Below are 11,076 nucleotides of genomic sequence, written 5' to 3' on the forward strand. Positions count from 1 at the left end.
CTTTAAATGTGGCCTCTCTCTGCCATACTCGAATAGTGTGGTTTGTATATTGTATATTCAATTTAATGACCGTAAAAAGAGAACACAGTCTGCCGAAGTCAAATCCTGTGTAGTGTGCACACCTGTCCAATGAGGATGAGTCTGATTCTTGTTTAAAATGTTGACGCGATCTCGAAGGGAAGCTCGCGTTTCCGGCGGCCCTTGAAGGCAGCAGTGGTGTTAGCTGAACTCGTGCTGAGCCGAAGAGCCTCGCTGACTACAACAATGAGTGAGAGCAGCAGCAGCAGCAGCAGCGAGCATGTCCAGCTAATGTGAAGTAAAGTTTACTTCAGTGAAACAACATACATGTGCTCATTGGGTGAGTCCACTGAAACAGTTTTAATGTTAGTAAAAACAGTAAACAGGAGATATATACCGAGGTGAACCACTCCTGATCAACTCATGTGAAGCTGCAACGAGTTTGAAAAAATGTGAAAACGTTGTGTTTCCATGTGCAGAGCGGCTTCAGCATTCAGCATGAGTTGACACCCCCCTCCCACATGTTTGTATTTGTAGAGTTTTTTCCACAGCACTGTGTCAAATGGAGCTGGAGGACCAATGGTGGACAGGACAACTCGCTGCAGATATCTACCAGGCGCTCAGATACAGAGTGAGTGACATCAGCTTCAGTGATGACTGCTGAACAAACACACAGCCTATGAATCTTCTGATATGTGCATCATCTTGTGTTTACATCTCTTGGTGGATTTCTCCTTCTTTATGCTTATTCTTTATTGTTACAATTTAGGAGTATTTACGTTCCGGATTCATCCCTTTACTCGTTCAAAACCTCCCCAAAAAGTTCACTGTAGTATTACAAAGAATAGTCTATACATGAAGGAGTGTTGAACCTGCAAAGAGAAACTTTTTTTTTTTGCTAGTAAAATGGTTGAAAAAGTCATCACAAGTTTCTTTTCCATTTATAAATCGACTTCTGGCTGCAGCTCTGGTTTTGTGTGTTTGATTATTTTTAGAGCAACAGACACAAGATGTATTCATTTGAAACCTGATGATATAGGGTGTGTATTCATTCAGGGGCGGTTCTAGACCACTTTTCCTGAGGGGGCCAAACTGGGTCCAGCTGGACTTTAATGGAATTTAAAATGATGCTTTAAAATAATGTAAAGCTGCACAATTTGGTGTTCATACTCTACAAAAGCTGAGGATGACCAGGGTTACAACTCAAACCTGGTTGCCATAGTTTAATAATTCAATCATGAAATCAAAATGTGTAGTTTCCTTACATTTGTACTTTGTTTATCGGACATTAGGAGTTTTTAATACGCCGTCTGGACATGCTAGTAAGGCACTAGCATGTCCAGACGGCGTATTGACAGAGGTAGCAACTCATTTGAATTTAAAATGTTAAGAGAAATGATTATTAATCACATTGATCAGCCCGTAAAACTGAACTGTACCCAGAGGTGAGATATGAATCTTCTCAAACAAACAGTCATGATATTTACACACGGTTTTCCAAAAAGTCTAAAACTCAGATTTGTTACCCGTCATGTCTCTGTTCCCTGACACGTTGTCAAACAGGAGCTCAAGCTGCCCTCCTTCAAGGGCCAGTCCCCTCAGCTCAGCCTGAGACGATACTTTGCTGACCTCATAGCCATCGTCAGCAACCGCTTCAGGCTGTGTCCTGCAGCCCGACACCTGGCCGTCTACCTGCTGGACCTCTTCATGGACCGCTATGACGTCACCGTGCAGCAGCTCCACATGGTCTCACTCTCATGTCTCCTGCTGGCCAGTGAGTTTGTAGATGACCTCTCGCTCCAGCATGTGATTGTTTCTTTCTGCTTCGTGTGATGTTTATTAAGATCCCATATTTGACTTATTTCACCTCTGATGTTGTCAGTCAATGAAACATTACTTCTAGAGTAGCTTTGCATGATTTGCATCTGACTGGCATCAGTAAAAACCCTAAAGCTGTCTCTTTAAGGCCCCCCTCTCTTTACGTGCCCACTTTCCTCTGAATGGCCAGCTCTCTCGAAGTGGCAGAACGCTGTAGGGCTACCATTGGACGGCTGCTCTGGAGTTCTAGGAGAAGATAACCTATGTTAGAGGATTTAACATCTTATGTAGAGGCTTGAAGCATGATTTAACAAGCTGTTTAGCGCCCTCTGTTGGCTCACCCAACATACATTTACCTCATGATCTAAAACTTTGCCCATCTTTAGTATAGGCATCCAGCATTGTAACACCATATGTGAGTTTTAAAAATAGGGTCAACTAGGGTCAAATGTTTGTCTCTGCAGGTAAATTTGAAGAAAGGGAGGACCGGGTCCCCAAGCTGGAGACTCTGAACAGCCTGGGGTGCATGAGCTCCATGAACCTGGTCCTGACCAAGCAGGGTTTACTTCACATGGAGCTGCTGCTGCTGGAAACCTTCCAGTGGAACCTGTACCTCCCCACAGCCGCTCACTTCATAGAGTACTACCTGTCCATCGCTGTCAATGAGGGGGACCTCCATGATGGCTGGCCTATGACGTGCCTGGAGAAAACCAAACTCTACATGGCCAAATATGCCGATTACTTCCTGGAGGTTTCCTTGCAAGGTAAACCCACTTTTTATGAAGTCTTTTTTTATCTCTTATTCAATTTGTGATGATCACGACTCATAGCTCACTATTTGAAAATCAAACCCTGTGCGGGAGAACAGGGGCAATCTGTGAAACTTTTTTTTTTTTGCCGTGGGCCACCTTTGGCCTAGTGGTTATTTTTGCGTGTCCCATGTACAGAGGCTGTAGTCTCTAAAGCGGGCGTCCAATCTGACCTGGGGCTCCTTTCCTGCATACTCTCTCTCTCCCCAATTTCTGACTATCCATTTCTCAACCATGAAGACTCATCCGGCTTCTTGCTCCGTCACTCTCTCTCTTTCTCTACTTAGCTTCATCTGTCACCGTCCTCTTCAGTCTCTTAGACTCAGGCTTTGTATCACACAGGACGGAGATGGGATAGCTGGCGTATTTTTAGCTAACGGCTGTTGTGTGGACGAGTCCTGTAAAGCCATATGCACTTACTGGCCCTCACTTATCAATCTGGTGTAGAAACCAGCACAGATTTGGGTGTAGAAATCATCGTACGACAGGGTCCACGTGGGACCTATGAAACGTGCGAACCTGGCTGATCACGGCGTACGCAAGACCGGGTGTTGATAAGTGTGGCGTCTGGAAACGATCGTCATTTAAATACCACGCCCCTATATATTCACTGCTCAGCTGTCCTCGCCCCCAGAGTTTACGGCATGGAGATACTTAATACGGCAAAGAAGAGAAACGAGATATGACCTGAGTGACACCATAACAGAGAGAAGTAAAGAGGAATAACACTGTGTTGTCTGGCAGCCTGACATGTAGGATTAAAGAGCTTCAGAAGAAATGCGCCTGCATGAAATCTCAACAGCATTGGTTTTAAATATAAAAAATATATAACATCCGTGATATGTAACGTACATAATATAGGCTGTAATATAATTTTTTAAAATACTTTTAGTTTAAAAAACCTGGTCAGACCAAACGATCGCTACAATGTAGCCTAGTGTTGCGGGTCTTAAAAGAAGCAGCTCCCGGACCGGAGGACGCCAGCCGGACCCCACCTGCAATTATCCCAGATCGTGGAGCGAGTAGAGAATATCAGGCCCAAGTGGTGCATGCGAACCTGCATCTGTTTCGGATACCGTCGGCTGCACTGGCAGCTCGCCATTAATGAGACTTTAAAAGAGAAGAGAAACCTGAAACGTCCTGCATCACATGAATAAAGTGTTTGATCAAACGCTGTGCAATGTGCACTTCTCATCCGATTAGCCTTCTTTCCAAACATAAGAATTTAACACTTACATAAAAGAAGGTCCTGACTCCGCCTTACAGCCCCCCGGATTTCTTTATTCGTTATTATGTCACATGTAGTCTGGCCTATGTGCGTCTGCTGTGCACAATTACGCATGTGGCACACCAGCGTATTATTGATGATTTAAATCTCCGGACATACCGATTAGTTATGATCTAATGTTAATATTCTGAATTCTTAAATATTTCAGAGGCTAAAAGTTGTATTTAGTATCCTCTAGAAGTTTGTCTGTCCTTTTTAAAGTAACTGTTTTTAGTTTTTCTGTTTTAATTTGTCTTAGTATCTCTGCAGTGATATTCCTGTGCGCTGAACGTTTAACATGTATTTACTGAAAGCAGCCTCTCTAATCTTCAATCTTTAAAGTAAATCGATTAAACAAACAAAAATTCATCAAATAAAACACACAACTAAAGAAATCACCTGACAGCTCGCGCTGCTCAACATTATTTAAAAAGCCTACAGAGATCGTTAGAGGTGGAGCGTAATATAAAATACATTTTAGATGCCATATCTTATCTAACAGTAAATCTGTGAACCTCTATCTATCTGTCTTAACAAGCACTGTTATAGTATGATCTAATTATTCTCCGACACAGACAGATTCGCTGCAGCGCACGTCCACACTGAGTTGAAAATGTGCGTACACGAACTGAGACCTGGCGTGAGATTTGAGCGTACCCTCCGCTCACGTCCAAATTGATAAGTGCCGAACTTCGCGTGGAAATGACCGTGAGGGCCACTGTGTGTTAAAGTTACATAGTGCTGAAAACAGGTGACCTGGGCACTCTGTGGACATGAGATAGATGCAGTACTACATGATGAAAGTATTGCTTTTAGATCTGCTGTGAGACTACAAGTTTAATGTGAAAAAGTTCCATATTGCTGATTTAGTGGTCAGACAAGCAGACAGTTAAATTTGACCAGAACTCTTTTTCTTTTTAAAAATCATGAATGAATTTACTGCTGCCAGTGTTTCTTTTTGTGATGGATTTCTCTTTTCTCCCTCCCCCTTCAGATCATGTGTTTTTGTGTTTCGCTCCCTCACTGGTGGCGGCTGCGTGTGTGGCCACCTCCCGCCTCATCCTCCACCTGTCCCCAACATGGCCCAACCGACTGCAGCGTCTGTCAGGCTACTCGTGGGACAACCTCGTCCCATGTGCCGAGAAGCTGCTCATGTACGTGTCTCTCTACAGTTCCCGACAGTTTATAAAAATGGCCTGAAAGACAATTGAAAATGAAGGATTTCATCTTGTGATAATAAAGGACACTGACAACAGAGAGCTTGCTGACACACATGACACAGGGGCGACAGGATCGCACACAGACAGAAGGTCACAATGCAAGGCAATTCAACAATCCTATCAGAGAAAGACTGTACATTGACACTTAGAGATTTTTTCAAACATATTGATAGATTAAACAACATGTCATAGAAAGGACAAACCCGAAACAATCAGTCTGCAGTATTTGATCCACAACAACTCTACTAGTCTCCTCTGAACAAAGACGATATCTTCTGTAAAAGACTTACAAGGAGTGAAGCCTAGATCACATCAAAGTATCCTCCAAAAAATAATGAAACAGACAAAATAAATTAACAGATGCCAAAAAAACTTCAGCAAAATATTTATAAGTGAGGGGGGGGGATTATTACTACAGGGGCACAAGGGGAAGATAAAGTCTAGATTTTCATTGCTTCCTAGATCACAAATGTGATAAATCAATAAAATCCATGTATTGCCCAGCCCTAATGGCCATAAATTGTGACAATTTTTGTCTCGCATAAAACACCTTTCAATAAGCGTCATAAACTGGAGACATTCAAGAGTTTCACTGTCTTGGATGTAGTCGACCTCTGTGGAATATGCAGCTCCTGTTAAAACCTCCTGACTGATGAGTACAGTAGTGAAACCTTACCTGGAAACATGCACAGCTAACGTGAGCAGCAGCTCAGCAGAGAGCGTGTGATTATATTAAATGCCATAACTGTTGGCCTTATACATTTGGGTTTTCCCACTAACCAACTCTCCAACTCTTTCTCCATATACTTCTAGTGCACATGACAGTGACGTCAAAGAGGCCAACAAGCAGAAGTGTGTGCAGCCCGGCCAGCAGCAGCAGCAGCAGGGCCAGACGGCGTTCAACAGTTCAGGCCAGACAGCCACTGTGGCGCCGTACCTGCAGCGGTCCAGCATGCAGTATCCCCAGCAGGCCCCCAACCACAGGCCCGCCTCCTACCTCAGCCACTCCACCAGCAGCCTGCAGGCTCCTAACGTCCCCCAGCACGGCGCCGCCCAGCCCATCACTACCTCACTGGAACCAAAGAGCAACATTCCCAACAGGGCTTACCAAGTCAGCATGCACTACACCTGCACTGCTCCCTGCTTTGACAGATGAGGTGTTTTTTTTTGTGGAGATGAGGGATGTGATGTTTCTCCAGAACATAGCAGTATATGAAGAAAGAAAAAAGGTGTGTTTTTAATTTGAAAAAGACAAGAAAGACATGATGACATTGGTAGAGCACTTTGAACCATTAAGTGTACTCCATGTGCAATATGCATGCTCTGCTGTGGAGAGAGGCTGCATCAGGAGTTTAGTTTAGTTTGAGATATCGGGTATGAATGTTGTTGTGAGGTGGCTAGAGGCAGAGTTTGCACCTCTGGACCCACTAGTGTTACTGTATAATTTAGCTACAGACCAAAAGTCTTGTATTTATTTGAGCCAAAATACCTCTTGAGTTATTGAACGTATGAATACCTCATGCCTGTAGCCTTGACGACGATTGTTGTGCTGAGTTAAAGGGGGTCACAGAAAGAAACCTGCACCTGTGGTTAAGATGAGAGAGCACAGTCAGAAGAAATTCTGTACCTCCACATTTTGTTTGTTTTGTTTTTTGATGAGTGTTATTTGTGAAACTAAAAAGATAATTTTCTTCCTCTGGGTGTCACAGTTAATTTGCAGAGGAAATGTTGCTCTTCTGTACACAGAGGATTTCAGTCGGTGCTGTGCACTTCTATGACCATAGTTTTAAATAAAATACAAATCTGTGTTAGTTGAACTGAGGTTGTGGTCCTGTTTACTTCTTTAACATTGTCTTATGAGTGGGTTTAAAATGATTTCACATGATTGAAATCCTTTGAAATGGGGGATTGTTCTCAACCTTCCTCTGTAGGTGAAACACAGGAGGCCCGAAACACCTCAACAATGACGGCATGCAGATGGAATTTAGACTCTGTGCAGCTGTGGAAACTTTGTCAGACAGTATCAGTGCAACCTAAAAAACAAAACAAGCCAACTTCAACTACATAACAAGCTCATCACTCTTTGTTTCATGTGCTGTGCAAATAAGAGGGAAAGTTGGGTTATCATTAGAGCAGAACCGTTCACACTTAAAGGTCCAATCTGAAAGATATCTAGTGAATTACATTTTAAAGTGACCTTACTATATGATCAGACATTAAGGAAACATGCTACAGTTGCAATCAAAATGATTCAACCCCATTGCAAATTAGGTTTATTGGCTAAATTTACAAACTTTCAGCTGCTTGCAATGAACAAATCAAAAAAGCACAATTTACATAGCTCAACACAACTAATAATATCAGTGGTTTCTCTAAGTTCAACACAAAATGCCACTTTTAATGCCTGCTGCAGTCTCAAAATTATTCAACCCCTTTATGACAAGCATCTTTAGTACTTCGTAGAGCACCCTTATGACCTGCTGCAAACGTGATGCGTAGCCAGACACCAGCCTTTGGCAGCGTTCCTGAGGAATCTTAGCCCATTCCTCATGGGTGATTTGCTCCAGTTCTCTAATATTCTTGGGTCTGCGTGCTGCAACTGCCTATTTCAAGTCCCACCAGAGATTTTCAATGGAGTTCAAGTCAGGCGACTGTGATGGCCACTCCAGAATCTTCCAGGACTTCTTCTGAAACAAAGCCTTGTTGGACTTCGAGGTATGGATCATTGTCCTGTTGGAAGGTCCAACGACGACCAAGTTTCAACTTCCTCACTGATGGCATGACGTTTTCTCCTAGAATTTCCTGATATCCTGATATATTGAATTCATCTTTCCCTCTACACGCTGAAGGTTGCCAGTGCCAGAGGAAGCAAAGCAGCCCCAGAGCATCACCGAGCCCCCACCATGCTTCACTGTAGGCAGGGTGTTCTGCTCAGCGTATGCTTCATTCTTCTTTCTCCAGACATTCCACTGATCCATAGGCCCAAAAAGTTCCACTTTGGTTTCATCGCTCCACAGAATAGAATCCCAAAACTTCTGTGGCTTATTTATATGCTTTTTAGCATATCGGAGCTGGCTTTTTTTGTGCTTTTGGGTCAGTAGTGGTGTACGTCTTGGAGTTCGGGCATGGAGACCTTCAGCGTTTAGTATGCGCCTAACTGTGGAAACAGAAACCTCAGTGCCTGCTGCCACCATGTCTTGCTGCAGGTCTTTTGCAGTCACTCAAGGGTTTTTGATCACTTGCCTTCTCAGGAATCTGGTGGCAGCCATTGATAGCTTCCTCTTTCTGCCACGTCCAGGTAGTGTAGCCACAGTTCCTTTAGCTTTAAACTTGCGAACTATGCTTCCAGCTGTATCTCTAGGAACATTCAGTGCCTTTGCTATCTTTTTGTATCCTTTTCCTTGTTTGTGCCAGACAATGATTTCTTCTCTTATCTTTTTGGACAATTCTCTTGATTTAGCCATGTTTCTCACATGCAACCAATTGTCACTGTCAACAAACTCCTTGTCAGACCAGGTATTTGATGTGTTTCAAGCACACCTGATGGAACTAATTGAGCCCTTGATTGGTTGCATCAGGTGTGCTTGAAACAACACTCAATTTGCAAATGTGTGCTTTTATGAGGGATTCTATTCAGGGGGTTGGATAATTTTGACACTGCAGTATTCTTTAAAAAGTGGCACTTTGTGTTGAATATGGAGAAACCAATACTAATAATAATTGTCTAAAGCTCTTAAAATTGTTGTTGTTTGGTTTGTTCATTGCAAAGAGCCAAAAGTTTGTACATTTTGCCAATATACCTAATTTGCAATGGGGGTTGAATAATTTTGATTGTAGTAATAAGTGCTGGCTTCTCTGACAACAATGCAGCAGCCAGTATGTCCTCCTTCTAACTTTAGATTCTGGTCCTGAATGCTCTGGATTTGTTTTAAACTGAGGCTAAAAAGCCTCTGCATGTTTCTAATAAGCTCCACGAGCAGAAACGTGCTCAAACTAGGATCAATATTGGAGATGCTTTAGAAAAATGGAGAGAGGTTAGAACGCAGAGAGGTTTACAGACCGATGCCGAGCTGGATAAACACTGAAGCTACAGTGTCCGCGAAATGGCGACCTGTGTGAGCATTGACTCTAAAGAGGAGGGGGTGGGATAAGACAGCTCTCTCCAATGTTTTGAATTTGACCTGCAGTACACATTTCAAACACTAGGTGTCAGAGTTACATATTGCTCCTTTAAATGGTTTTGAAAATGATTCTTTTATTTGTAGCTATAAGTCAGAAATCTGATATGGCACTGACATATTCTACAGATTTAGACGTTAAGCTGCAGTGAAAATTAAAATATTCCTGTTATAAATATTATCAACCACAGTTAATTTTCTGAGACATTTTTGGTAGATTAACGTGAGCGTCCCAGTTATAGCTTCCTATTCTCGTCATCTTCAGCACTGCAGCAACGTGTGATCCTTGTCTGTACCTTGCTGTTCATGCAGACAGTGTGGCTACTCTCACCTTTCACATGCATGCCATAAAGAAAGAAAAGATTCCCTCACTGACTTGCTCTGCTCAGGTGTGCAGTGTGGTCTGAGCGTCAGAGGTAGAGATGTAAATAACACGAAAATATTAAACACTTGTTCTTTCTGTGTCCACCAGAGGGCGCCTCCAGTGGTCTCAGAAAGATGTCAAAGTGTATAGAAATCTATTTGAAAGACAGCCCTGCACAAAATTCTGTAATGATTTAATGTTTGCAGTTTCTAGATCTGACTCTTTTCCAATACAGCAGGATGTTTTATTTTGTTTACTTTGGTTCCTTTCAGAGGAAAATAGATGATAACCTTAGGGGGAGTTATAATGCAGGCTACCTTGTGATTAACAAATTGCCACCAGGGACGCCAGACAAATATTTTCCACAGCTTTTTAATTTACATAAAAGACAAACTGAGGAGTCTACTGTTTACTTCCTTGGTGAGTACATTTTGTTAAAAGCCTGATTTTGGCCGGCAGAATTGAACAGCCCAAATAATTTCACAGGTATTTCTGTTCCAAAATTGTGGAATTCTCTACCTCCTCATCCTCTGTTGTGATTCTTAAGACTCATCTTAAAACAAACTTCTACTGAATCGCTTTTAATTCTCGAAAACCCAGTGGATCCCAACCATGATGACCCCACTTTGACTTCACAAAAGTCCGGTGACCCCAGACATCCAAAATACACGGAGCTTTTTGCTAAAAGTGTTTTTGATTTTCATCATCATGTACTGTAATAGTTGTAATCACTATACTGTGGTAAACATTCATCTTAGAGCACATTTAGGCCTCTTTGTCTAAATGTTTGTGGACAGAGGAAAAAAGTCTGGATGACATTTCTGCACAATTGACGACAGACAGACAGAGACTGCTGGTTTCCTGTTTGGGCATTGGCTGTGGCCCACTGTAAACCATGTTCAATATACTTTAATGTACAATAAAAAAATGTAATTGATCAATGAATAAGAATAACAGATGACCACATTTGAATTCCAGGTTAGTAAAGCCTGCAATATCCCGTCAGGCTCAGTAAGTTCTTTTGACTGCTGCGATTGTGTTGTCACCATGGCAGCTAAAGTAAGACTAGTACTGCTGTTATTGATGCAGTTAAGAATAATAGTGGACATGTTTTTTAATGCATTTGATTTAGATTTTATTTTGTCTGTTACCATCTTATGCTTCGTAGTTTTGTGTGTATCACAAAGTTGGTTAAGTTGAGTTGAGTCAAAGAAACGTCTTGCAAACGATGCTAATGCCGGTGGAAAACTTAGCATCTAACCCGTTGCTCCTCCCAGCTTCATTTCCTGGTCCAAATATGGTCACATATGACTCCAAAAAGGCAACATGGTGACGACCAAATGTCCAACCTGAACAAACAACAAACAAACAAAAGGTTAGAGTCACTATGTCTACTTCCTTT

At 42.3% G+C, this 11,076-nt stretch overlaps 1 protein-coding gene across 2 annotated transcripts; it reads left to right on the forward strand.

The window, feature by feature from the left end:
- The first annotated feature begins 205 nt into the window (after positions 1 to 205).
- Positions 206 to 6,953, forward strand: ccnj (cyclin J). Of its 2 annotated transcripts, none has more exons than XM_061040727.1 (6): positions 206 to 358; positions 498 to 649; positions 1,582 to 1,792; positions 2,301 to 2,600; positions 4,907 to 5,066; positions 5,946 to 6,953. In XM_061040727.1, exons 2-6 carry the CDS (start codon positions 581 to 583, stop codon positions 6,286 to 6,288), a joined length of 1,083 nt encoding a protein of 360 aa, XP_060896710.1. In that variant the 5' UTR covers positions 206 to 358; positions 498 to 580; the 3' UTR covers positions 6,289 to 6,953. The 2 variants fall into 2 exon arrangements, with proteins under 2 accessions (XP_060896710.1, XP_060896708.1); XM_061040725.1 differs by having other exon boundaries at positions 207 to 358; positions 556 to 649.
- Positions 6,954 to 11,076: the final 4,123 nt, after the last annotated feature.

The sequence above is a fragment of the Labrus mixtus genome, chromosome 6 (genome assembly GCF_963584025.1).
Source record: "Labrus mixtus chromosome 6, fLabMix1.1, whole genome shotgun sequence".
In the NCBI taxonomy this organism is placed as follows: domain Eukaryota; kingdom Metazoa; phylum Chordata; class Actinopteri; order Labriformes; family Labridae; genus Labrus; species Labrus mixtus.